Here is a 27689-nt window from a genome sequence, read left to right as displayed (position 1 = left end):
GGTTACAATGTAAGGGGGAGGGGTAGGTGAAGGGGGATGGCGAAGAGAGTCGGGGGGGAGGGGAGGGGTCCACGCGAGGTGAAGCCAGGGATGTTGAAGGGGGAAGGGATAAGGGATGAAGGCAAGAGAATCACATCCCCGCCTCAGCTCTCAGAATGGGGTGCAGGCGCCGGGCTGGTAGTGCTGGACCCTTCGCTCCAGTCCCTCAGGGAAGCAGAGGATGGAGAGCGCTAGGGTTTGGCTGTGTTGCCAGGATACAAAGCTGCCTTCTACACCCCACCCCCTGCACCTCGAGGCCCTAGCCCTGGAGACCTCCTAGCCTCCACAGGAGTTGCAGAAACTGGGGACCTGCTCCCCGCTCGCGGGGCGGGTAGGGAGGGCCCTAGAGAGGGAGGAACCGAGGGAGGGGCTTCTGGATCTTAAACCCTCCCCCTGCAGAGGCAAGGGGTAAAGGAGGGCGCCCCCAGCTGGGTAGGGCGTCCGGGGTGATGTGGAGGTGGGGACTGCAGGGGGCTGGAAAAGTAGAGAGGCGGGGCTGGGGAGGGGACTCGCCGTGGCCCCCCCTCCCCTCCCACGCACCCCCCTGCTACGTCAGAAGCTCCTGGGCCAGCTCCGAGTCCTGTCGGTGGGGGCAGCAGGATGCTGGTGGCAGTAGAGGGGGCCGGCCGGGTGCCTCCGCAGCTCAGCTGGCAGGGCCCTGTGGGGCGTGTGTGGCTGCTGGTGCGCGCCCCCAGCCCCACGCCTCCCCATGCAGCCCTGGCAGTGCCTCCGGCGCTTTGCCCTGGCCTGGTGGGAGAGGACCGCGGAGGGTCGCGCCCGTTCTCCCAGGGAGGAGGTTGGACAGAGGGACCCTGGGGGCCGAGGGGAGCCAGGTGAGCCAGGATCAGCACCTGTCAAATGTTGCCAGATCTGGGGGGTCTGCAGACCCCAGCTTTGAGAGAAGTGGGGGTCTCAGTTGGGGCTTTCCGGCAGCAGCCTCTCAGAAGGTGTTTGGGATAAAGGTGGGAAGTGGAGAAACTTCCGGCTGTTCCTTTGGGTGGGGTTCGTGCCCTTTGGGATGGGGTGATACGATACCGTCCTCTACTCTGGTCATCTTTGCTCTGGGTGACCTTGAGCCAATCGCTTGGCTAACTCCGTGCCTCAGTTTCTCATTCCCTTCCCTGTCTCTGTGGCTGGTCTTAAAAATGATGATGTCTCTGATGGAGCTAGTCACTGTGGAGATGAGAGACTGTCATCTCTGGTGGCAGCAGGGGGACGGTGGTTTCTAGCATGGCTGGTGTGTGTTTGTAACTGGGGTCACTGTGGCATATGGGTTTGGGGTTTAGCTGATGATGGCCGGTGTGGGGTCACTCTGGATAAGGGATCAGGGTGGGGTGCAGCAGGAGTGCTCTTGGTAGGCTGAGAGCTGGAATAGTAACTTAGCCTGGTATAGAAGCAAGGGTGAGGGAGGGCTCTGGACATAAGGGAAGGGGGCTTCCCCTTCCACCCCAAGGCTGCCCGGTACCCAGGCACCATTGGCTGCGAGTGCAAAAGCTTTGCCCTGGCTTCCTGCCGCTCTGCCTTGGGGACAAGAGGGTCTTTGTCCAATGCTGTCCCCCAGTCCTGTGTTCTTCCTTCCTTCCTTGGGAGGTTAGTTCTCTGCGACCTAGGACCCTGGGACTGAGATTCGGGTGGGTCTAGAAGAAACAAATGTAGCCTCAGGCTGGGAGCAGGGAGAGCAGCCCCACTAGGGGAAGGGTCCCTGGAACGAGCCCTCAGAGACATACTCCCATCCCAGCCTTTCCCCCTGCTCCTCTGCTTACCTCCCCACCTAGCGGAGGGGATGGGGGGCTCCCTGGACTTACTTATATAGCCTCTTAAAAGTGAATGGTGATCCACCAGATGCATGGCCCCTCTGAGAGTCCCCCCTCTGCCCGTCCAGAGACCCACCCAAGAAAAGGGTTTAATTAGAACCATTGATTCCTTTTTGGCTGCGGGCATCGATCTCGATGGTGTGGTCAGAGCAGTGGCTGGGGGCAGGGGTGGCACAGCTGCTGTCTGCCTGAGTGCTAACCTTCGAGTTCTCTGCCAAAACCCCAGCCCTGGAAGTGCTGAGCAGGGTTAGGGCTGGGCTCTTTGAAGCTCCCCACCACCCTGATCAACTCAGCTGAGGGCTGAACCAGTTAGGGACTGTGTTCAGGTTAGAGGAAGGGTGGTCACATAAAATGACCTCTTTCAGTGAGCTGGGGGCACAGCAAGAAGCTGATGGTTGAGAGTGTCCAACCTATTTACGGGAAGTCTGGAGGGTTGGAGTGGCCTGAGAGTGTCCAGGCAGGTCAGGGACCAGGGGAAAATCAAGGGCTGGCTATAAAAGTATCTCTTTCGAGGAATTCTGAGCACTTATCTCTAAGCCCTGGCAAGGAGATTGTTTTCCTCCTTCATTTATGTTGTCCAGGCCTAGATAGGGACAGGGTCTGCCTAGATGTCTGGCTGGCCCAGGTCTGGCCTGGCTCTCTGACCCCGTGGCCCCTGCTTGGTGCTGAGGATGAAGCTTCTGGCGTCTGTGGCTCGGGTCCCTGGAGTTGGGGGCCCTAGCTTGCGCCTGCTGTGGGTGGGCCTGAGCAGGTGCGGTTTCAATGAGGCACTCAGGCTCTTTGAAGAGTCCTTTGCTGGCTTCCCAGAGCCCATTTGAGCAAAGATAATAAAAATCTGGCCGTCAGCGGGTTTGAGGGCTGCGCTCGCTTCCCCCTTCTTTCATTCCCAGCTCTGAAAAGATGAGATGAAGGCTTTGGATTTGGCTGGGAAGCAGCAGCTCCTGCCCCAAGGGAGAGAGGTAGGAGGGAGGAAGGGGAGACGGGAGGGAGGGAGGGACGACTTCTCGGCAGCCAGCGATGGGCAGAAGGGTAGAGGCATGGTCCCCAACCCCTGCTAACAACATGGCACCTTTGGGTCAGGACTCCATCTCCAGTCCCCAGGCGATAGTGTGGTCCTTCTCCTTCGGGCCCCTGGGACCCCACAGCATCCTTCTCTGCCCTGCTGTTCCACGAAGTTCCTTGCAGTCACCTCAGGCTCTTTCTCCATCTGCCCTCTCTGCCAGTCTCCCACTTTACTTCCCCCTCTCCTGCCAGTGTCCCCCACTCCTCTTTCTCTCTTGGGCAGCCCCTCCCCTCCGTCTGTCTTCTCTGCCCTAGCAGCAATCCAGCTTTCTAGGGCTGGGTGGAAGGTGGTTGCTGAAGGGAGCAGCCACTGAACGGCCTTAGCCGCAGCCTCAGCAGGGATGGGCCAGCTGACTATTATGGGCTGTCAGGTGCCATCACTGTCAGAGTGCGAGCTGGAGGGGCTGCTGTGCATTTAAGAGCATACTCAAAGATGCATGGTGTGCCTGTGCTGGTGTGCGTGTGTGTGAGTCTGTGTGTGTGTGTGTGTGTGTGTGTGTGTGTGTGTGTGTGTGTAGTGTTGTCAGGTTCCTCCCATACCACCTCAGGCACCTCACCTTAACATGATTGAGCTCTCCATACCTCTGCCACACACTTCAGTTACCTTCTGGCTTTTGCCTTCCCAACAGATTTTCTTTCTTTCTCTCTTCCTTTCCTTTTCTTTCCCCAGCCCTTCTGGTCCTTGGTCCCTAATGGTACTCTGTCAGGCAGCTGTCTCTCATCCTGTGCCCATCACTACCTCCAGGCTCCAGAGAGGCAAGAGGGATCCAGGAAGCTGCTGGGCTCCGTGCCAGGCCCTGGCCACTCTCCCCTGGTTAACCCTCCAGATGACAGATGACCATTAGAAACTATACAGAGCCTGGAGCCCTGCACTGATCCTTTCTCAGGCCTGGATGTCTGTGTGACCTTGAACAAGTCCCTTCCCTAGTCTCCTTTCTCACCTGAAATGAGGGGGCGGGGCTGGATGATCTCCAAGGTCTCTTCTGACATCCTTCGGTGTTGTGTCTCTCTTGTGGGTGATTTGCATATGCTTTGCATATATTAATAGCGCCTGCTTGCGGAGGGAAGGACACCACCCACATGGGACCCAGAGTCCCGCCCATCTTTCCAATTCCCCTCACCCATTGGCCCAATTCCCAAGACTCCAGCGTCTTAGAGGGTAGGAGCTAAGCACCAGAGAAGGTTGGGTCTGGCCCCTGCCTCTCCAGTGTCCCTGTGCTGAGTATAGCTTTGGTGGGTGGGATCCTGCAGGAGCAGGCATTAGGGTGTGAGTTCTCTAGAACAAATGGTGGGTGCCTGGTTTGGTGCACCAGGCTGCTCAGGCTTCAGTCCAGACCACAGTGCAGAGCGAGGCCTGTTGGGTCCCTCCCTCTTACTCCTGACCAGGCCCCTGGATTTTGTGAATGGGGGCTGGAACTTGAGCCTCAGACAAGGAAACCAGGAGAGGAGAGGTTATTTCCTGCTTAGCCTCAAGTCTTCTGTGCGTGTTATGTGTGTGTGACAGTGTGTATGCTTGTATGTGCATGCATGTATTCCTCTGTGTGCATGTATGTGTGTCTGGGCACGTGGTGTGTGTGTGTGAGTGTGTGTGTGTGTATGTGTGTGTGTAAAATCTCTGAGTTCCAGGTCTGCTCTACTGACCTTACAGCATTTCTTCAGGCCCCACCTCCTTGCCACCCACAGGTACACCATACCTAGCACAGGGCAGAGTCCAGGACCCCAACACTTAGTCCTTTCTGTGGCTCCTTTGGGGCAAGACTTGGGTAAAGGCTGGTGGCCTGGAGGAGGCAGTATGAGACCACTGAGTCACAACAATAACTTCTGAAGGATGGGACAGAAATGAACTCTTCCACTAAGGACTAGAGGGACGGTGGGGTGGTGGAATGCAGTGAGTGGGGACAAGGTTAGACTTAGGGAAGCAGTGTCCAATAGGTGGGACAATAGATGAAAATCTAACAGCAGTGCCTGACTTGTGATAAGCAGATGGGGGTGGGGGGATCTAAGGTGGGGGAGGGACCGGCAGCCCAAGACTGGGCTTTGAAGAGGATGACTTTCGACAGTTCCTAGAAAAGCTCTTTTCCTATATTCAGGCTGCTACATCTGCCCCTCTTCCTCCATGTGCAAACCGGGCGTCAGGCCAGCTACCAGGACACCCTGCCCTGGTCTTCAGTGCTGGTACGGGCAAGCCTTAGGGTGTGGAGGCTGGAAGTCTGCTCAGCTCCCATCTCCTCGTCTCTGCATAGGACAGCTTGGGAGGAAACAAGCCCACGCTGCAGCAGCAGCGGGAATGGAGGTCAGATAGAAACACTTTCCAGTGTGCGAGGGGCCTGGCGGTGTGGGAGTGAAAGCTGGTATAACAGCTAGGGAACTAGCTGGTCAGCATGGCACCTCCTACCCCCCAAGGAGCCAACTCTGTGGGTGACTGAGGGGTCCTACATTGTGTGACAAAGGAAGCAAGGACGAGTCTTTTGTTCCCTAGGAGGAAGATGAAGTGCATGTTAAAAAACTTAGACTGGGCCGGGCAGTGGTGTCCCACACCTTTAATCCTAGCACTCGAGAGGCAGAGGCAGGCGGATTTCTGAGTTCAAGGCCAGCCTGGTCTACAGAGTGAGTTCCAGGACAGCCAGGGCTACACAGAGAAACCCTCTCTCAAAAAACCACCCCCCCCCAAAAAAAAAAGAAAAGAAAAGAAAAGAAAGAACTTAGACTGGTGTTGTGTGACCTTGGCAACTTTGTTGCCCTCTCTGGTCTTCAGAGTCCTTGATATAAGTAAAGAAGTTGGAATTAGAGGGTCTTAAGCTCCCTGTCAGTTGTGGAAAGTTCTCCCCACCTCCTTTCCCCTGAGATATGAAATGCCTTGTCACATGAAGGGTAGGAGGAATGTTTCCCAGCTTCAGCTGAGCCAAGAGAAATGGCGGAAGGCCAAACATTTAAGCACACACACATGCACACACTAGCTGCTCACAGAGAGCAGCTCCCCCCTCCCTGACTGAGTTATACCTTGCCTGCATCTGTCCTCTTGCGAGATGGAGAAGGGCGGATGGAAGCCCCGGTGCACTCCATTCGGTTAAACTGTGATCCGGGCCGTATTTTCCTTCATGCTGAGGGTCCAGCAGGTGGTGGGGCCCCGCCTTCAGCCTCAGCCACCGTTCGCAGGTTTCCAGAGAACTGCTGCAGGCTCGGCTGCCTGCAAGACAGGAGATGGAATATCCCAAGCCAGGAGAGAAGTTGTGTTCCTTGGGGTCTCATTGCGGAGAACCCCAGAACAGGAGCTCAGCCAGCAAGCCCTAAGTCCTGTGTTCCCCCACTTTAGTTTCCTGATAACTGCTGAGGGGTGGGTGTCCCTACAGCCCCCAGATACCAGCTAAGAAAGTGTCTGGGGTTTGTAACAGTCCCTGCAGGCATAAACCCTCACTACTAACCCCAGACCTGGTTCTTCATAGCCTAGGACTCCTGGTATGTCAAACGGGAAGGGGCCTTTGAAGAGCTCTCCTCTACTGCTGCTAGACCAGGATGGCCAGGAAAGGGGCTCCTAGAGTCAAAGTTACCAATGGAGGAAGCTCAGGAAACCTTGAGCCCAATTGCTCATCCAATCTGCTTGCTCTGTCATCTACCTGACAGCACAGGGTCAGTCCCTAGAGTGAGACAAGAAGACTGAAAACAACAACAACAACAACAACAGCACCTTTACTGGAGCATGTAATGGACTGAGGCTAGACTTCAGGGAGGACTTCTCAAATATTGAGCAAGGGGAGGCTGGATGGGAGGTGGGTCCTGGCTGCAGCCCAGCTCTAGAGTTGGGTGGTCCCAGCAGGGACACTCACTGAGGACATCACTTCGATTCCTTGAAGTATTTATGGTGGCTGTCTTGCAGAGGGGACACCCAGATTCAGCTAGGGAATTCAGGCAGAGTTGAGATCCAGAGCTGCATTTCTCATCCCAGAGGGCTGGACGCTGGGGAGGGTGGTGTGAAGGGACTGGAGAGGTGGTTCAAGCAGGCTTATAATTCCAGCATCATCAGGACCGGAGCTCGGAAGTTCAAGGTCATGCTGGTCCATTCACACCATCTCAGGGACAAACAAAAGGAATGGCTCCGAGACCGACTTTATAACCTTAGTCAATCTTTCCATCTGCTCACCGTCCCTATCCAGGGCGCCCTGGGGTGCTGGATTCCCGATTCATTCTTGCTTTCTTTCTCAGTAGTCTGCCCACATCTGGGCACAGCAGCTGTTTCTCCCCAGGGTGTCTCTTCGTTGGGTAATCGGTGGGAAAATTGGAACCACGAGATTGGCAGCGCTTTCGGTGAGGATGTGCTCAGGCTCCTAAGTGAGGGTTGAGCCCACACTGCAGGCAGGAAGGGGCTTCATAACTCAGACCCTGTGGCGGAAAAAGTGGTGGTATCGGTAGCGAGGCACAGGATAGAATAAGGAACCTCCGTGTAGGTCGAGAGAGGTGGGTATGGGGGAGGCTGCGGAGACCTTGCTGAGGCTAGCAAGAGGGCCTGGGGCAGGTATAGGGAGGTGGCCTTTCCCCACTGAGTGTGAACACCTGTAGGCCTCTATTGGACGCCGCAGGACCTTCCTGGCTGGGGTGGGGGTGGGGCTGACAGATCGAAGAGAGGTCTTTGGAGCTGGGGCAAGTGTGGTCAGAAGTGATGCTGGTCCTCTGACCTTGACCTTATTCCTGCCCCAAATAGGAGACCTAGATAGGGGAAGCTGTTGGGCCCCCACGGATGCTGCATTTGGGGTCTGAAATGGGGACCCCAGCCAAGCATCTGCTCCCTATGCTCAGAAAGAGAACCAGGGCTGTCTGTCTGTCCAGTGGCCCCATCTCTGGGGCCCCCATGTCTTCCGTGTTGGTGCTGTCTGTCCTTCTGTCTGTCCCCAAGTGATGTCTTTGTTTTCTTACCTGCTGCCCTTTCTCTGATGCCCGGGTCTTTACCCTGTGAGGAGCCCCCACACACCCTGGTGACCTCAGAAGGGACAGCTCCCGAGGCCCTGGCTTGCTGCTCCCCACCCCCTGGCCCAGCCCTCTCGCCCCTAGTTCTCTCAGCTCATTCATTGGTTTCCTCCTTTCCTGTCCCTCACCCAGGGCTCCAGCGAGCGGCGGGAGGGAAGCCGGCAGGACTCTGTTCCCTCTGTTTAAAGTCTCCAGGTTAGTAAGCCAGGAGGGAGCCCACCACGGCCACTTAGTCAGCGCTCTCCCCTGCCTGCAATGGATCACAATGAGCCACCGGGAGGGCTGTCCCCGGGGTGGCCAGGCATAGGTCAGGGGGAGGGGATGGCAGATCCCCATGCTGGGGAGGGCTCCTTGCCTGGCAAATATGTGTCTGTGTGCACGCGTGCATGTGAGTGTGCGTGTGCAAGCACGCAGGCATGTACGTAGGTGTGTGTCCATGTGGGCTGGGCTTGGGGTAGAGGCCGGCCACCTCTGCCAAGGGATGCAGCCCCAGGGGCTCTGCTGGGGGTGGGGGGTGGGGTGGGAGCTGGGTCAGGTGACCTCAGGGCCTGTTTTTCAGTTCCCTCGGTGTTCACTGCACTCTGGAGAGCTATGGAGCCTGCACAGGCTCGCTGGGGCTTGAGAGGGAGACTCAGCGGGGCCACGCCTTGTGACCCTGCCTAGCCAGTGTTGTCTCTGGGAGTGGTGGCTGGTGGGTGGGTCACAGGGCATCCTAGGGCAGGTACCATGTTGTAGCAGCAATCTGTCCCACACCCCAACAAGGTGAGAGACCACATCCACTGACACATTACTGACTTGGCCTGGTAATGCTGTAAACTCCTTCCTACTGTCCTATCCATCCCTATAGAGTGCCCCAGGACCCATACTGTGTCACCCTGGGGTCAAGCAAACTGTGACTCAGACTCCAATTCCCTGGCACTCTTATGGAACTAGACTAGGTTAGCCCTCTGCCCTCTTCTGTGCCCAGGACTAGCAGCTCAGAGCACTGAAGGTCAGGGTGGCCTGAGTTCAAATCCCCATGTAAGCTATTGTAGCTGTGTGGCCTTGGACAAATCAATTTCCTTCTCTGAGCCTCATTGTTCGAGCCTAAGGATCAGGGGGAGAATTCACACATGTTGGGTGTGAAGAGGGTCAGGCACTGACCAGTGGGGCTCTGGCCTGAGCAGGGTGCTTTGAAAGTAGTGTCTCTTTCAGCTTTCTCCCCAGGATCTGAGCTGGTTGTGCCTAGGTGCTGTGTGGGTGCAGGGTGAGGGACCGCAGAGCCCATCTTGGCAGTGACTTTGTCCTCTGTCCCCCTTGATCCCCAATCCAGGCGGGCAGTGGGGGGAGGCAGCCTTCCTCACTGCTGCGACTGCTGCCGCCGCCGTCTTGATGGCTTTTTAATAACTTTGCTCTGAGACAATCTGCGGAGAGCTCATTTGTCTGCCTCTTAATTAAAATTACCGTTTTCCTAAAAGAGCAGCCATGTTCCTGCCCTCCCCCAACCTCAGCTCCAATCTGCGAAGGTGGGGAGGAGCTGGCACTCTGGAGCAGGTTGGTCCTCCCTGGACCCTCTCTGATAAGAAGGGCCAGCCCTCGCCCTGACAGAACTCAGGGGCAGAGGCTGAGCCTGTGGGAGAAGCCTACTCTAGCAGAGGGACCAATGGTTCTTTTCCTCTGACCTGCTTCTGGAATGCCCCCAATGATGGGGAGCTCACTACCTCTTTGAGACTTACTTTCTGGTTTCACGGAAAAGTGTGTGAGCCCTGTCTTGCTTCACTCTGAGTGGAAAATGCGGATGGGTTTTAAAACGGACGAAGGAGCCGGGCGGTGGTGCCACACGCCTTTAATCTCAGCACTTGGGAGGCAGAGGCAGGCGGATTTCTGAGTTCGAGGCCAGCCTGGTCTACAGAGTGAGTTCCAGGACAGCCAAAGCTACACAGAGAAACCCTGTCTCGAAAAACCAAACAAAAACAAAAAACAAAAAGGGACGAAGGTGTTGTTAGAATGCTGTGGAGTGGAAGCCAGGGCAGCCAGGGTAGGGTCAGTCCTTACAAATGGCCTTGTGTTTCCCTGGGGTTCTGAGGACAAGGGAATGGAGTGTGGGGACAGTTAATCACAGCATGGCTGGTACTGTGACAATGCTAGCTTCGAGTGGTTTGGGGTACACTGTGAGAGATGTGATGATAATCCCATGGTTCTCTTCCTCCGCTGGCCCCAGAGTGGCACTGAAGATGCTGCCTTTGGTGGGGGACAGGAAATCATGTGAGATGCCCATCAGGCAGATGGCCCCAGGCTGCAACCTTGCCTCCTCTCCCCGGTGCCCAGGGCTCCAGGGCTGCGCAGGAGAGAGGTTCAGCTCCCTGCCCCCAGCCACTTCCTGTACTGTGCCCTCCTCTGAAAGCCTGTCTTGGGTCTAGCCTCAGTCTCTCGTGTTGTCTGGGGCTCACTTTCTGCAGGGGACATTCCCTGCTAGTCCTGGATCTTGAAAACTGACATTGCATTCCTCTGCTGTGTGACTTCACCGTGTCCTGGTGGAGGTAGAATCCACAGGGCCTGGATTTCCACTGTATAGATTGGGTCTTCTGTGGCTTCACTTCTGGGATTGTCTGGTATCTATACGGTCGTGTAGTCAATCAACAAACAGCACAGGCCTACTGTGTGTCAGGCAGTGTGGAGGTGCCAGGGTAAATAAAACAGTTCAGCGGGACAAATGCAGACCTCTTTTGTGACCTCTTCTCTTGGTCAGGATCCCTCAGTAGCAGCGAGACCTTGATAGCACTGACCACCCTTGGGGATATATACTGATCGCTGTGGGGAAAGGTCCCTTCTCCAGGACCTTCCCATCCCCCTCTGCCTCTGTCCCATCCCAGCCACCCGAGATGGCAGAGTGGTGACAGGTGCCGAGCTACAGAGATGACAGCGCTGCTCATTCCCCCATAATTACCGTCTGATGAGACGCCAGAATTAGCCACCGCGTGAGCACGGGCATCAGATGCGGGCACAGTGCGGGAAATGGCTGGGGGCAGGGAGCTGAACCTTTCTCCTTTGGAGGCCTGGGGCCCCGGGCAGCAGGGCAGGCACAGCACCCAGAGAGGGAAACGGGCCAGAAGGAGGAGGCGAGGAGGCGGCACTGTGTGGTTAATGTGCCCAGAGGTCCAGCGGTTTGTGGTTTCCTAGTCCTCGAAGTGACGTGTCCTGGAAATGGCTGGCATCTGGACAGGGCTGCTGGGGCCCCAGGCCACTACAGGTAGACTCTGAGTACAAGCTGTATGCATCTAGGTTTTACTGTGCTGGGCTGTGTGGAGCAGTTGAAAAGCAGGACCAGGCTCTGAGGCAGATGGATGGCCTGGGAGGAGCGTGCAGGGAGAATACGGGGCGCCTGAGGCCCAAGATGAGGCTGTGTGGGTGGCAGGGAGATGACACATTGGTCACCAAGCTGGGCTGCTCTGTAGGGTGAGTGTTTTTGTGGTAGGACAGAAAGAGGTCATCTGGTACATTCCTAAGACCCTGTCTGGACCACTAGAGTTCTGAAGGACACTGGCTAGGAAAGGGTAGTGAACACTAGGGGGATTGCTCCGGCAAGGCCAGTGGACTTGGGAACTGGAAGCCAGACCATAGAGGAAGACCTGTCCCAACCAGGAAGGTTTTGGCAGGGCAGCCTCTCTCATCCCTGAAAGGAGAGGTGTTCTGTGAGGGTACGGACTCTCCTCTCAGCTCACTCAGGATGAAGGAGTTCTCATGATTGATGGAGGCCTTTGCTATAGTGAGGTCTCCATTCTTGGCATCCAAGTCCCAGCTCCTGGGGCTAGTGACCAGGGAAGACTTGTAATTCTGTCTGTCACAGCCTGGGGCTTGGTGGGGGTTCTGAGCTTACCAGGTTGAGAAGAGGGAGCTTAGAGGGTCTTCCAGGACTGGGAGACCCCTTGCAGCCTGGGCTCTTCGGTTGCTCTGCCGGCTGCTGCCTCTTCCCATCCTTCCATCCCTTGTTCCATCCTGGGAGACCAGGCCTCCGGTAGGAGGACAGTGGGCAGGAGGATTGAGAGCTGGACAGATGGGGACTTGGGATTCAGCAGTGGAGGGGGCTGGGAAAGGAGAGTAAGGATCTCGATTCTGAGAGGAGGTGTCTTCAGGCATCCGTGCCCACCTTGGGCAAAGTCACCCTTCCTGAGCTTCAGTTTCCTGACCTGTACAGAGAGCAGCTTCTCAGGGCCGCTGTGAAGGCTATAAGTGAGTCATAGCTTCAAGTGCCCTTTGAGGTGTCATGCCCGAGGCTACACGGGGACAGGCCGTGGTCCATGATGGCATCTCTGCTTTCCAGGCAACCCATTGGCTGGTTTCAACTTCTCCCTTCCCTCTCTTCTATCAAGGATGGAGCCCAGGGCTTTGCACACACTAGGCACACACTCCCACCAGCCTTCTTTCTCGCTTTGTTGTTTGAGATGGTGTTTAACATTCCTCAGGCTGGCCTTGAACTCTCTCTGCAGCCCAGGCAGCCTTTGACTTGTGATTGTCCTATGTCAGCCTCCTGAGTAGCTTGGATGATGGGCCTCTGCCTTTAGGCTCAGTTTGGTTTTCCTTTGATAGTGCTGGGTGTGGAAGCCAGGGTGCCAGGCAGACATCCAACCCAGGCGTGCTCCAACCCAGCTTCACCCTCTTTCCCCAAGGGGGCTGAGCAGACACAAGCCGAGAGAGGCCTTCAGGTCTTAGCAGATGCCAGGGGCTTGCTTCTTCCTTCCAGCCTGCACTGGCCTCTCCCAAGTTCTGCCCTGGTGGGATGATTCAGGCTGGACAATAAGGTGAACTTCCACTGGGATCATGTGGTCAGACTCACTTGCCTAAGCTTTCCTGAGTCTTTTGTAACCCTGGCTGCTGTGGCCCCATCCTCCAGGCCTCTTAGTTATGGGGTGCAGCGGGCCAAGGGGTACAAGGGGGCTAGAGTGGTTTACTCTGGAGCGGAGGGCAAATCTGTGTTGGCTGCTGATAAGCTGGGCGACCAGGAGCCTCTGTAGGAACAGAAGTAGGACCCCATCAAAGTACCTTAGCAGCCATCAGAGTCAGTGATTTGGGGGCTAACTCCAAACAGATCAGACACTTGGAGAACTGAGAGACGAAGGTATGGTGTCATGATGGTTCTGCATTGGTGTTTTGCCTGCATGTGTGTAAGGGTGACTGTCAGTTACAGATAGTTATGAGCTGCTATTTTACTGGGAATTGAACCCAGGTCCTCTGGAAGAGCAGTCAGTGCTCTTAACCGCTAAGCCATCTCTCCAGCCCTGGTTTGGTCTGGTCTTTGAGACAGGGTCTCATGTACTCCGTGCTGGCCTGCAACTCTGTGTAGCCAGGGATCCGAATCTTCCCGTCTCCACCTCTCCTGAGCAACTGTGACTACAAACACCTGCCACCAGCCACCAGCCACCGAGCTGGCATCCCATTGCCTTTCCCTCCAAACTGGAGTTGCACTCCTCTGACAGTCAGTCTCTTTGGGGACTCAGGCACCAGTGCCATGGGTGACTGAAGCCTGGTTAGGGCCTGTGTGTCCCTTTGCATGACACTGCCTGTGGAGTGTATGGCAAAGCTATTGGGGCTGGGCTGAAGCTAGGGTGGGGTGGGGGTAGTACTGGGTCACACAGGCATGGGGACAGGCGTGTGTGCTCATGGTTGAGGGCCCGAGATGCACACCTGCAGTGGAGCAGACTGGGGTCTCTGTCTTGTAGATGTTACCTCTGTTCCCATCTGCTGCCAAGGTGCAGTAGGTAAACATGCTTGAGGAGAGGGGACTCTGGCAATCTCTAAGTTAGGAGGCCTGGTTACCTTCTCTCCCTCTCTCCTTTTCTCCCTTCCTTCTTCCCTCCCTCCTTTCTTCCCTCCCTTCTTCCCTCCCTCCCTTCCTCCCTCTCTCCCTCCCTTCTTCCCTCCCTTGCTTCCTCCCTCCCTCCCTCCCTCTCTCTCTTCCTTCCCTTCCCTCCTCTTTTCTCTCCCTCTCCCTGGGCTGCTGCTTTCCTCCCTGACTGCCTCTCCAAGGAGATGAGGAGCTGACAGGACCCCTTCCCTGGGTGCCTGAGCAACATGGGTGCCATGCAAGCAGGAGCTTGCTTGTTAGCTTGTTAACACAGTTCCGTGTGGGCCCACGCAGGGCTGTTCGAGCCTTTCCAGTCCCCGCTTCAGACGGAGGGTGACTGCTCCTTCCCCTCATGTCCACCTCCCCCTTTCCAGGGAAGCCAATTAGTCAAGTCTTCATTAGAAGGGAAGATGCAGAGAAAAGGCTACAGCCCCAGATCTGACAGCTAGCAAGAGGCAGTGAGGCCAGGCATAGATGAAGCAGGCAAGCACACAGCCTCCACTCACCCCTTGGCCCCACGTCTGTGTGTAGGGCACAGCTTGAGCACCTGTCTGGGATGAGCTTTTGGTTTTGTTTTTGTTGCTTTTGAACAGAGGACTGAGGTCTGCAGAGAGGCCTGACCTCCTCAAGGTCGTTCGTACACCAGTCATTGGCAGAACCGGGTTTGAGCAGAGCTTTCTTAGCTGCAGAGTCAGTGATTTTTGGTAATGCCACAGCTTTGCCTGCTGTGTGTGGGAGGGAGGAACATGGACCAGAGAGGGAGGGCTGCGTGTTTGAGATTTTGATTTGTGGCTCATTTGGAAATGGGGAGTCATGGCTGAGTATGTGCTAGGGTTGTAGTGAGGTAATCTTGAATTCCATATGCGAATCCCTCCCCAGCTGGACTGGAGAGCTGGAGTCAGGCTAGGCTGTGACCCCCTAGCTTGTGTCTTTGGACCTGGGTGCTGCTGTGTTGTGTCATTTGAATGAATTTGTTAGCTCTCATGCCCCTGGGGCCCGAGCCTGGGAGGGGCTCCCCTGGGAGTTGCTTTCTTGGAAGTGTCTAGGTAGAAAGAAGATGTCCTTGTCCCCCCCAAGGCCCAGTACACTTGGACTCTGCCTCTTCTACCTCAGCCCCTGACCTCTGCCTCAGTTTCCTTTTAGTGAAAGACCTTTGAAAAATAACAGCGCCTTAGCGGTTTTTTGTTTTTTTGTTTTTTGTTTTGTTTTGTTTTTGTTTTTGGACACTGATGGGATCCGAAGAAGAGCGTCCTTGTAGGGGCTTTATTCCTTCCTGTCTAGGAAGTAGGAGCTGAGTAGGGTCACACGCGCCAGGGTTATTGAGCCCCATATGCTGGGTGAGCCAGGTGAACCAGTAGGCTTGTGTGTGAACCAGAACTAGAGAATGGATGTAGCACCCCTGTCAGGCTCAGTGTGGCTGGCTCTTCCCAGACCCTCAATCCTGAGTACCCTCAACCTCTCTGGCTTGTCCCTCAGGCCCACCCAATGTGGGTAGTATAGCACCTCATGGAAAAAAGAAAGCCTTCTTAGCTGAGAGTGGAGACAAGGGCCCCACCCTGAAGAGACCCTTAGAGCCACTTGGGGTAGGTAAGGCCTGTATGCAGAGAAAGACTGTGCCCTGCGCCTGGGGAATGCCCAGGTGGAGTCCCAGGTGACGCTGGGGGCTGTTTGGAATTGAGGTGTGCAAGCATCATGCTGTTCCCAAACTGTTCCCACTGTGGGCTCATGACAGAGGATCCAGACAGCTAGCTGAGGTGGTTGAACCGTCCTTTTTAGCGTCTCCTACCCAGGAAGCATACATGGGTAGAAAGCAACAGAAACTCCCTCCCGCAGGGAGCTGGGGGAGGCCCAGGCTCCACCTTACTGCTCCTTGTAGGCAGGTGAGCTCTCCCTCCAGGCCCTGAGGAGGGCCTTTAATTAGATTCCAACTCGTTTAACCAACTAAGTGGCCTTCGGTGGGTTTTAAATCTGCGCAAATTGGTTTGTGTTTTTCTGCCTGCGTAAGGTTGTGACTGGCAGGGCCCAGCACCGTCCTCTCCCCTCCTGGCTTCTGCTGGTGTCTTCCACCTCTTGTTCCATCCAAGTCTGAGTGCCCAGCTTCCTAGGAAAGGGTAAGAACACAGGAACACAGGGAGCAGTCTCCTCCTGGTCCCTACCCCCAGAAGGGGACGCCATGGGTGGTGCAGCCTTCATTGGTTGGCCCTCATATTCCCTGGCTGTCCCAGGAGGACAGTCTGGCCTGAAGCTCTCTGGTGTGGCCCTGTAGACAACTGAGTGGAAAAGCGGAAGGGTCCCGACTGTCAGCGTCTGACAGACTCTTGCTTTGCCCACCTGGTTTCCGTGTCTGTAGGGCCCAGGAAGCTGAGTCCACCATGGCGAAGCTAGACTGTATGACTTCTGTCTGCTATGGATCAAAGCAGGCCTTCCCTGGGGACCCAGTAATGACAGTTTGCTGTCACTTTACTGCCTCTGGAAGTCAGCTTTATTGTCTAACCACCTCTACCTTGTTTTCAGCTCCTGTCCCTCCCAGGTCTCCCTCTGTGGGATTCCTTCCTCCCCCCTCCTCGCCCTCCTTCTAGCCTGGATGAGGTTCTGTAAAGGTGACCAGATTTCTAGAGCAGGGTTAGGTTGGCCAAGCATGGAGAGTTTCGGGGTGCAGGTTTGGAGATCCCTGGCTGGGAGCTGGGTGGGGACTCTTGTTTCAATCTTCTGTCAAGCTTGCTTCTCCCCTCCCCATCTCCAAGGCTCTTGTTAGAGTGACAGGGAGACTCAACAGGGCGCTGGGCATTAGCAATTTAGGGGGATATTACACAGGAATGTTTACAGAAAGGCAATTGCCTGGAAAATGACTTTGGTGGCTGTGGTATGGGGCGGAAAAGCTGGTTCTAGAAAACAGACACAGATGGGCTTCTGCCTCAGGACCCACAGACAGACAGCAGGGTGAGGGGCAGAGTGCCCATAGGCCACAGCACAGACCTCCCCTGGGCAAGCAAGGCTGAGCCTGGCTCTCAGGACTTCGGTGTTTAAGAAGTAGATCTGGGCCTCTGACCTTTGTCCTCTGGCCCCTAGCTTCAAGCTCCTCATGCTTTCAGACTGAAGAGGGAGCCAGCCAGATGAAGTTGTCAGGCAGTATTGACTGTGGCAGTGCCTCAGGGCTGCTCCTGGGTGACTTGGGCTCCTCTTGCTCTGGCTATAGAGGGGATATCAGGAGTTCTGTCACGTGTGTGTGTGTGTGTGTGTGTGTGTGTGTGTGTGTGTGCACACGCGCGCGCACACGCGCTTATGAGGAGGGTACTGTGGAGTCTGAAGCAGGACCTCTTCCTTTCTTGAAATCTCTGTCACCCTCCCTCTTTGCCCTGACTGGTGGGGACAAGAGTTGCTGTCCCACCGAGCATCCAGTCCTCCTCTTTCTGCTCTAGCTACACTCAGGCCCCCCACTTCTGTCAGGCCATGGAACCCATGTGTCAGCCCCTTCTTCCAAGACAGGGACCTTGGTGTCCATGCAAAAGGAGCTGGCTGTCTTGGAGGTTCTCAGAGTCCTTTCCTGTCACTTTCTGTCACTGCAGCTCTGATTTCCCCCCTCCATTTTTCTCTCTTTTGTCCCCCCTCCCACATTCTCTTCTGAAGATGATGTCATGTTCCAGCTCTGCCCAGCGACAGGCGGGGGTTGGGGGGACAGAGTAGATGGTGACAGCCGGGGTAAAGATGCTAGGTAGGGATGGTATCAGGAAGATGCTGGTATCTTAATTCTTCTAATGAGCTACAGTTATTTCATGTAAGAGAATTCAGTGGTGGGGTAAAAATAAGTCAGGCCCATAAATAAACTGGGGGGTGGGGCTTGGAAGCAGCAGAACAAGTAACAATGTTTCTATGAAGCACCTGCTCATTTGTCACAGCCAGCCACTGGGGGGCGCCCATGGCTTCCCATCACCCCAGCTGGGCCACCTTCCCCTCCCCCAAGGCCCAGGCAGAGCTGAGGTGACAGAGACCCCCCTCTGCTTCTCTGGGCCTGATGCTTCATTTTCTTAGTCCCTGGCATCTTCCCTATGGCTTCCACTTTCCCCTTTAAGAATCTTTTTTTTTTTTAAAGATTTATTTATTTCAAGTATGTGGGTACATGAATAAGGCATTCCAGATGGTTGTGAGCCACCATGTGGTTGCTGGGAATTGAACTCAGGACCTCTGGAAGAGCAACAGTCAGTGCTCTTAACCGCTGAGCCATCTCTCCAGCCCCCCCTTTAAGAATCTTAAGAGCCCAGTGTGGCAGGGCGTGCCTGGAATCCAGTACTCTGAGTCTGAGGGCAACCTGGGCTTACGCCGTGTGTTTAAGGCTAGTCAGCCTCTGCTACATGTAGAAAAGGTACCTCAAAACATAAAATAGGGGGTTCCCCGGCAGTGCATCCCAGCCCTTCTTGCCCACCTGCTGAGTTTCCTACCTCTGCTCTCCTCTCCATCCCCGTGCTCCTCCCAGCCTAAAGCCAGCTGAATCCCTGAGCACCACTGAATGGGTCACTTGGCCTGGAGCCTGCTGACAGCCTACTGGAACCATCGATCACCCTAGCCTTTTCTCTTCAACTGCACAGTTCAGGGAAGGTCAGGGCAGCTGAGGACTGCTGAGAGCTGGAGCTGGCTGAGGGGACAAGGATCCAACATGGCCAGCCAGGCCATAGGCTCTGTCTCTTCCCCCTTGCTCGAGGGCTGGGCAGGGTTTGGAGGTTAACACCCTTGTCTTACAGATTAGACCCCTGACTCATCAGGGAGGGGCCTGCTTGGCTGAGTGAATGAGTTCCTGGGATCCCCTGTGGGGAGAAACCGATTGAATCCAAGTGAGGGAAGTTTGGTCTAAATTCAGGTGCCCTGGCCCTAAAGAGTCTGGGACATAGGTTAGTTGGTGGTGTGCTTGGCCAGTAGGCATGAAGAAGCCCCGGGACTGATTGTCAACACTGCTTAAATCAGGCGTGGAGGCTCATTCCTGTAAGGCTGCCCTTGGTTACATAGAGAGTTTGAGACCAATGGTTGTGTGTGTGTGTGTGTGTGTGTGTGTGTGTGTGTGTCTGTGTCTGTGTCTGTGTGTGTATATGTGTGTGTAATATGTGTGTGTATATGTGTGTGTCTGTGTTTGTTTCTGTGTATGTGTCTGTGTGTGTGTCTGTGTGTATATATGTGTGTGGTGTGTGTGTCTGCGTGTGCTTCTGTGTGTGTGTCTCTATGTGTGTATGTGTGTGTCTTCGTGTGTGTGTCTGTGTGTGTGTGTGTGATAGAGAAACAGACACAGAGAAAGTGAGTGAGCAACTACAATCTCCTTTGATTATTCCCTCTGCAGCCTACAGTTGGTCCTCCCAACTCCACCAGGCCCTGTAAAAAGACAAGAGATATGCATGTCCCCAGTAGGAAATCAGGATGCCTGGGTTTTCCTCACCTAGGGCTCTCCAAAGCTCTCGAGCTGCTTCTACAGCCTTTCAGATCCAAGCCCCTCCTCTCTGCCCCTGCATCCCCTGAACCCTGGGCATCTGATGGGTGCTCTCTGTCCTCCAGGAGGCAGTAAAAGTGCTTGTCCCTGTTCTCCTCGACACTCAAGCCTGTTCATCAGTCCCCTTCCAACTGTCACCAGTTGGACCTCAAGTGCCTAAAGATCTTCAGTGGTACTGAACCCTTGGGCTAGTCCCCTGTCTGCCCCATACCAGAACTGTTGATGTCCTCCCAGGAATGGGGAAGGAGGGCTGATGTGGGGTGCAGGGATGAAGGAGGAGATCTTTGGGGGGCAAGGAGGGAAGTTCATGTTGTGTGTCCAGAGTCTCATGGGACAGAACAGGCTACCAGGAGTCCGCATGATCTGGGCCCAGAGTTAGATCTAGCAAGAAGACCAGACAAAACACACGTGGTATGGAAAGAGGAGGGAGCCCAGTGCCCCTAGCCATGGAGATCTCCTGCTCCCTCTCCTCAGTGGGGTCTGACCCTCTACTGTCATGGAGAGGGAGGGAGGCTGGAGTCCACACCTACAGAGCACTCAGCCTGGCCCCCTGTGCCACACATACCATCATTCTCAGCCTCAGTCCCTGGCCACCCTGCCCTGCTACAAGCTGCTCTTGGGGCAGAGACTGGCAGGAAGGTAGCCCTTGTGTTTCTAGCCTTAGTTAGCAGGCTTCGTCTCCCATTTCTTTTTTTATGAGGGAACTGTTTGCACTGTATCAATTCAGCATTGCCTCACTTAACACAACTTCACTTTGAACTCGACTATGTATATACTTAAAAGGGAACTTATTACCACTCTGAGGATTGATGTCTATAAAACCAGCCATTTGCCCTCGTCCCTCAGATTTGCTCTGATCCTTATGGAAATAAAGGTTTAATCAATAAGATACAAAGCACCCCTGTGAACCTCAGCCCTTGAGAAACTGAGGCAGAGGATCAGAACCAGCCTGACCTATATATAACAAGACACAAAATAGTTCAGTAAGTTATAGACCCTTTTCTTCATTAACCTTTTTATTTATTCACTTTAACATCCCAGTCGCAGCCCCCAGCCCCACCCTCATACAACCCCCCCCTTGCCCCATGCCCTTCTCCTCTGTGAAGAGGGAGCCCTCCATGTCACCCCACCCTGGCACATCAAGTCACTGCAGGACTAGGAGCATCCTCTCCCACTGAGGCCAGACAAGGTGGCCCAGTTAGGAGAGAACAGGATCTACAGGCAGGCAACAGAGTCAGGGTCAGCCCCCACTCCAGTTGTGTGAGGGCCTGCATGAAGACCAAGATGTACCACACTTACCACCTATGTGAGGGGGAGGCCTAGGTCCAGCCCATACTTACTATTTGATACATTATTTATCTTACACACACACACACACACACACACACACACACACACACACAGAGAGAGAGAGAGAGAGAGAGAGAGAGAGAGAGAGAGAGAGAAATAATGTCTTCAAATTCTTTACTGTGTGTCTACCTCACTTTGGGAGACTCACAAAGCTAACTGTAGTTGAAGGGACAGAGGGTACCTGGAAGGTCACAGGCGGTGACTTTCAGGCCCCGAGTGCTGTAGGGAGACCAGTGAGTAAAGTGTGTCTAGACCACTGTCTCGTACTCAGCCGTCACTCTGTCCAGTGCACACTCTCATCTGCCTGAGGGTATGGCAGTGCAAACCCAGCAGATACTGGGGCCATCACACCAGGCCTCTGCTACTTGTAGCTTTAGATTTGTCATTGGGTTTCTGAAGTTTGGCAGCCATGTCTGAAATGGGGACCACAGTAACACCTGCCAGACAGGAGTGTTGAGAGCTGTGGCAATGGTGGGAGACCCTTGCAGCTGATGACTGAAGTTCTTATGGGAGCTGTTGTTGTTTTGTTGTTGTTGTTGTGATTTAGTGAGAAATACTGGGTCCTCTGGGATTATGAGCCCCAGATGCTTGTGCCTGCATCCTTTTCCCCCTCCTCTCCCCTTCTCTCTCTCCTCCCCACTCCTTTCCCTTCCCTTCCCTCCTCCTCCTCCTCCCTCCTTCTCTCTCTCTCCCTGTCCTACTCCCCCTCTCCTTTCCCTTCCCCTCCCTCTCTGTGTTGGTGCAATGAGTATCGAGTGCCCGTGTGTTGGTGCAGTGAGTATGGAGTGTCTGTGTGTTGATGGTGGTAGCTCTTCTTGAGTGGATTGCTGGTGGATTGGTTCTGTGTCTCTGTGCCTTTGTGTGTATGTGCGCACGTGCGTGCACACGCATGACTGTGCGTATGTGTATTGGTCTGAAGTAGCTAGTCTTTCGAGTCAGGGTTTCTCTGTATAGCCCTGGCTATCCGGAACTCACTCTGTAGACCAGGCTGGCCTCGAACTCAAAAATCCACCTGCCTCTGCCTCCCCAGTGCTGAGATTAAAGGCGTGTGCCGCCACCACCCAGCAAGTCATTTTTTTGGGGGGGGGTGACTCCGTTTCTTCTTCTCCCTCTGTGATTGGGTGTTGGATGAGTGTGGCCTAGCAGCAGGCATGGTAAGCAGTTGTGTGGAGGGAAGAGGGCTCTCATGAACCTGGCCAAGTCCCAGTATTCCCAGCCATGTCTCCTTGTGCCCCGGTCTTTCTTTCCAGGAGCTGTGAAGTGGGATAATGCTGGTGTGGGTGGAAGCCTGGCTGGTGGGGCTTGATGCTCCACCATAGACCATGCTTAGGGGTTGCCATTCTGTGAGTGTGGCAGTGGGGGAGGGTTGGGTGGGATGTATGGAGAGTCCTGTTTCTCAATAGGATGACCTCTGGGGGACAGGGCAAGCAACTCTATTTCATGTCCAGAAACATGGCTAAGGTGGCTACCCAGGAGGGCCTGGCTACCTTAGGGGTGAGACTGGGGAAAGCAAAGCTAGGCAGGGGAAGGCTGGGAGCTGGAGGGGGCGCCTGAGGGGACTTGGGAGGGGATTAAGGAGCCCCCGGCCTCCCCCGTCCCACTTCTGTTCTGTCTTTGTCCCCTGTGCAGTCACTTGTGGGTCTTGTGTTGTGAGGAAATCTTGAAAGAGGGGGGAGGGGAGCGTTGACCATGTTTTGTCTGCCTGCTTTCTCCTGTAAGTTTCTCCCTGTCCATCTTTCACTGTCCTCTCTGTGCCCAGCCTCTGCTGTCTGTCCATCTGTTTGTCTCTTGGGGGAGCAGGGAGGGAAAGGGAATCTCTCTGTCCCAGACTCTGGGCCTCCATTCATCCCTGGGAAAAAGCCCTGTGACTGAACTTTGCCCTCACCCCGCCCTGCCCATGATTCTCCAGTCCCTCTCCTAGATAGCCCCCCAGCTGAAGGATAAGGTCCTGAATGCACAGGTCTGGGGAAGGTGCTCATGGCTCCAGCCTCTCCTTAGAGAATGTTCTAGAGCACAGTGCAGCTCTTTCCCCTGTCTTTAGGAAGGGGACCCAGTGTATAATTAGAGAGGTGACCTGGACACCTCCAATATTCCTTACCTTTCCTGTCCTGACAGCATCCCCTGCCTGCTCCAAAGCAAACCAAAGAGCAAGCTGCATGCAGGACCTGCTCACCACCCCCAACTTGAAATTCTAAGTTCACCTCTTATACCCTCCTGCCCCCTTTCAGCTCCCAAAGGCCTCTCTACCCCATCAGACCCCGCCCTGCCCCACAGGGACCCCTGTGGGAGATGGGCAGCTCTTTGACATGGCGCCTTGGTGACCCCAGACCCTCTCCCCTCTCGCAGATCCGGAGCGGAGCAGCCCCCCCATGCTGTCTGCCGACGATGCCGAGTACCCTCGGGAGTACCGGACCCTGGGGGGTGGGGGCGGAGGGGGCAGCGGGGGCCGGCGCTTCTCCAACGTGGGGCTGGTACACACCTCGGAGCGCCGGCACACGGTGATCGCTGCCCAGAGCCTGGAGGCCCTCAGCGGGCTCCAGAAGGCCGATGCTGACCGCAAGCGAGATGCGTTCATGGACCACCTGAAGAGCAAGTACCCCCAGCATGCCCTGGCCCTGCGAGGTCAGCAGGACAGGATGCGAGAGCAGGTAAGTGTTATCAGGGCTGGGGTCTGTAGGAATGGGGATCTGGGGCAGAGCTGGGAGCCTGGAGTTGGCGAGTTTATTTCCAGGGCCCTCTGTTGTGTTCTGGAGCCTGGAGGAGAAAGGAGTGGGTGGGACCCAGTCTCCAGGTCTTTGCCATCTGCCTGTCACCTTGGAGCATGGGTTTGGGCAGAATGTGGGAAGAAGGGCTGGAAGGTGTGCCTCAGCCCCACGGGGCCAAAGGGGAAGAGGCATGTGAGGGAAGCCTCGGTGCCCGAGGACCCAGTGGGAGAGGGGAAATGCTTGGTTGTGGCACACACCTCTCTCAGATGTGGGAGGTTTGGAAGGCAGCATCTACCCTGTTCCAGGTCCTAACCTGAGTAGAGCCCAGAACTGGAGCCTAGTACTACCTCCTTCAGTCACACCGACTGGCTGTGTTACTCAGTGACTGATCTGGAATCTGTATTCCTTGCTTTCTCCCGCCCCCAGTAAGGCTTAGGAAGGGGATGGGCTGGGGCCTCTGCCTTTGGCCCAGGACCTACATGAGGTAGGGTGCTTCCCCCCTCGGGCTCCCTCAGCCTGGATTCCTCAATGCCTGGCTCCACTCAAGCACCAGCTTTCTCTCAGGACTAGTTTTCTGTGTTTAGCCCTGTGTTGGCAGGGGGCCATTGTGGCTGATGTGTCCCAGCTCTGGAATTTCAGGCCTTGTTCCTTCTGGGAGAAGATGGACAGTGTCTGCCCATTAGCATTCCTTCAGTCACAGTGAGGAGTGTTGGGTCGAGGCTCCTTTTCTAGGTGCCACACTCAGTGTGGCTAGGGACCGGGGAGGGACATTGCCCCCTCATTGCAAAGATCAAGGACACGCTGAAGTGTTTCTGGGACCCTGTTTGCCCCCAGACATCCTCTCTAGGTCCTTCTGGCTTTTGCATTCCCCCCGCCCCCGGCTCCAGAGTTCCCCCTGGGAAACAGGATCAGGAGGGGTTCTAGACTTGGGTAGAGCCCTGAACTCCTTAGCTGGGGGTGGGGAATTAAACATTGTATGAGTGTCCTGGTCAGTTGGGAGGGAGTTTAGGATCAAAGATATTAGTTGCACAGGCCTGATAGGAAGGCTGCCTGGAGGAAGTGGTCCCTATGTGAGTACTAGCAGGGTGAAAGGGTTTGAATAGAGGAAGAAATGCTGTATCGGCAGGTACTGGGCAAACAGCATGGGCTTGTGTGGACCTGGGGCATGACACAAAAGTCCCTCTGGCTGGGACAGAGACTGGAGGTAGGGGGAAAGATTTGCAGTGGGACATGAGGAGTCAGACTGATAAAGTGGAGTGGGCCAGTAGAGACCGTGAGAGTTGTATTTATTATAAGCAGTAAATTGGAGCTAGGAGTAGGGTGGCTTGAGGCAAGGGAAAGAGGAAGGAAACGGGTGTTTGGACAGAGTGGGAGGGGAGACTGAGCAGGGGCTGTTGCTCGTCTGGATCTATGAAAGGGGTGGTGGGCGGGGAGGACATAGCTAAAGGCTGGGGATGAAGCTCAGTTGGTCTAGAGTGCTGACCCGGTAGGCCAGAGGCTGTGGGCTTGACTTCCAGCACTGCACAAACTGGCTGTAGTGGTGCTCGCCTGCAATCCCATTACTCTGGGGGGAGGGGCAAGATAATCAGAAGTTCAAGGCTGTCCCCAGCTACCAACCCCTGGGCTACATGAGACCTTCGTGAGAACTAAAAAGAAACTCTTGACTGACAGGGAGATGTCAGTCCCTGGGAAAGACACAGAAATGGGTGAGAGTCGTGGGGGGTTGGGGGGATGAGAAGCTGGGAAGGGCCTTCCCAGGATGCCAAATGGAGACTTTATATAAACCCTTCGAACTCCGGGGGTGGGGGGCGTGGCTTCAGGAGACCTGGGAGCAGTCAAGTTAGGGGCAGAAATGAGAGTGGGCCATGAAAGGGCCATAAAAGAGGAATACAAAGGTCAGAGAGGAGGGGGGGGGCGTCGTCTAGGTATTGTCCGGATAGGGGTAAGCAGAAGCCGTGGCCGGTTTCAGTGCCTTGGAGACCAGGTGTAATGAGGAACTGGACAGATGTCTGGGAGGTTGAGCAGAAGAAAAGATGAGAAAAGCCAGGTGGCAGCTCCAAGGGGCACCAAGCCTGTCATGGAGCATTTATGTGGGAGGAGGCTGGCAGACACTCAGTAGGTAGTTCGAGAATGCTTCTGGACTGAATGGAAGCTCAGGCATGCTTGGGTTCACCTCTTTCCTTTGTCCTGCCCCCACATGCTCCTTTAGAGGCTCCGTGGTAGGACCCAGGGCACCTTTCAGTCTGACAGAGCACCCAAGCGTGGTGCAGCATGCTGTGAAGCCGGGAGGGCGTTCGAAGCAGGAGTGGTTGGTTGGCAGAGAGAAGACTCTGGGGCCGGAGGCCAGGGGCAGGAGGGAACAGCATTGAAGGAGTTGTGTCTGGTGGCTTTGGGTAGGAGCAGGAAGCCAGTGTTACAGAGATGGGAGAAACTGCAGGGGCGAGGTCACTTCTATCAGTGATCCCATCACTGTGAGGTCTGAGGTGTCCTGTTCAGGAAGGAGAGGAGACAGGTACTGTGGAGGAGTTTGCAAGGAGGCAGCTGGAAACTAGAAATCAGGATTCTCTCAGGGGGACAGGAAGCCCTGTAAAGTCTGACATGTAGAAAAACTTGGGCCCTAGTTAAGAGTCCCAGCCACTATGAAGGCCCCCCCCCCCCATGCCTCTGGCTCCCTTCCTTGTACCAGAGCTTGCCCTGGGAACATCCATCCCTGTCCTGTTCCATCCCCAGCGGCTCCTGCCCGCTCCCCCTAATGGGGTGTCCCTTGCTTCACACACACAGGTCGGCGGCTGGACCGTGGACCCTGTGTGCCTCCTCAGCTCCCTCTGTTCCCACCTCCACGGCGACTCCACCCCCTCAGGGGCTGGCCAGCCTGCCCAGGTGAGCCACCCATCCCCCTGCAAAATCCATGGTGGAGCTTGGCTTTGGGGAGGCCCTTTTTTTTTTTTTTTGTAAGGGGAGGATATTAAGAATTTTTATTTTCCATCCCTTCTCTCTTATGTACGAGCCCTCCACTTTCAAGAACCCCCACACCCTGTATTCACATCTCCCTGACTGAGTCCTTACAATTGCCTTCCCAAATCTAGCTGGAACCTTTTAGAGGGGTATTAACGGTTTCAAAACCAACCGACCAACAAATAAATAGTTATTTCCCTCTTTGAAACAAGAGGACCTAGTCTTGTTCCTTGGGCTCCCAGGAGTCTCTTGTTCTCATCTTATGCCCCAGTCTTGGTTCTGAGTGGAGCCTGCCTTCTCCCATCTGACCAGCAGGAAGTTCTGCGTGGTGTCTTTCTCTCTCCCTTCTTGAAATTTTTCAAAAAGAATTAGGGCATCTTGCCATTGCTTCTGATCCTGTTCCCCCGTTCCTCCCTGAGCCTCATTTTCCCTGATAGAATATATTTCAGAATGTGCTCCCAGCTCAGGCCTGCACACTGCCAGGGGAGAAATAATAGGCCTGGGAGGACCAGGAGTTCTAGATGTATATACCTGGAACCAAGGAGTTTTGGACTTGACGGCCACCGTAGTAGGTAGGAGAAGGGCAGTGGATGCCAGTTCTTTGAGTGGAAGTGGTCCAGTTCTTCACACACTCAAGTATGACAAGGCTGGACTTTCCCAAGGAAAATAAAAGGATATTGTGACCAGCTAGGATGTGATGGGTCTCCAGAGCCAGGGCGCCTGGGCTGAGGGGAACCTGTCTAGTAACAGCTTGGCATGCTGAGTAGCATTCTCAGGGCACAGAGCTGCTTCCTCTCAGGCTCTCAGCCCCATTTTGGCTGAACTTGGGGAACAGGGACAGGGATGTGTCTGTTCCTAAGGCTGGATGACAGGTGGGAGTGAGTTGTCCTGAGTGGCCACCTGTGTGGTGGAGGCCACAGGCTGACAGTAAGGTTGGGACAGTCATAGTTGGGACAGAAGTCAGGCACAGGATGGACAGGCGAGTCCCTGGTGCCTCGGGTCCCTTAGATGGAGTGTTGGGGGCAGGGTTAAGGCTTTGGAGCCTCAGAGGCAGACAAGAGGCTGGACCGGAGTGGCCTCTCAATTGTGTCCTGTGATGGAGTGATAGTCTGTCTGTCTGGAATTATACTCTGATGGAGGAAGGAGAGTTTGTGAGGGACCTTTGCCCCAGAGCTTAATAGTAAGCCCAGGATCTTGTCATCGATACAGTTTACCAAATTCCTCCCCACCAGGAGTAAGTCTGACATTCATTTTTGTAAAGCCAAGGCACAGAGACAGGCAGCAAAGGACCAGAGTCACACAGCAAGGCATGATCAGAGGCCAACAAGGAAACTTAGGCGTCCCAGGCCTCCTGGACTCAGTCCGGGACTAAGTCGGGGAAGGATTAAAGGGGCAAAGGGGCGCTGCTGAGCGGAGGTTAAGAGCCGGGAAGGTGGGGGTAATAAGACCTTTGGAGATGGGGGGCAGTGAGGAGGATCCTGGGAAGGAACCAGAGGTTAGACCCAGCCGCAGCC

The 27689-nt window shown here is 55.1% G+C and overlaps 1 protein-coding gene across 5 annotated transcripts in view; it reads left to right on the top strand.

Moving 5' to 3' along the window:
* Srcin1 (SRC kinase signaling inhibitor 1) overlaps positions 1-27689 on the top strand; it is a 68696-nt gene that overhangs the window by 1673 nt on the left and 39334 nt on the right. The window contains exons 2-4 of one of the 5 annotated variants that reach the window (XM_031351642.1): positions 8007-8069; positions 22862-23163; positions 26002-26100. In XM_031351642.1, the coding sequence (XP_031207502.1) occupies positions 8007-8069; positions 22862-23163; positions 26002-26100 (464 nt within the window). Of the gene's footprint in view, positions 1-733; positions 873-7825; positions 8070-22861; positions 23164-26001; positions 26101-27689 lie in introns of those variants that run through there. The other 4 variants (XM_031351644.1, XM_031351643.1, XM_031351647.1 and 1 more) reach the window with 4 other exon arrangements.

This window comes from Mastomys coucha, unplaced genomic scaffold (genome assembly GCF_008632895.1).
Source record: "Mastomys coucha isolate ucsf_1 unplaced genomic scaffold, UCSF_Mcou_1 pScaffold5, whole genome shotgun sequence".
In the NCBI taxonomy this organism is placed as follows: domain Eukaryota; kingdom Metazoa; phylum Chordata; class Mammalia; order Rodentia; family Muridae; genus Mastomys; species Mastomys coucha.
The sequence above is the reverse complement of the archived record's forward strand: the minus strand, read 5'-3'. Positions and strand labels throughout refer to the sequence as shown.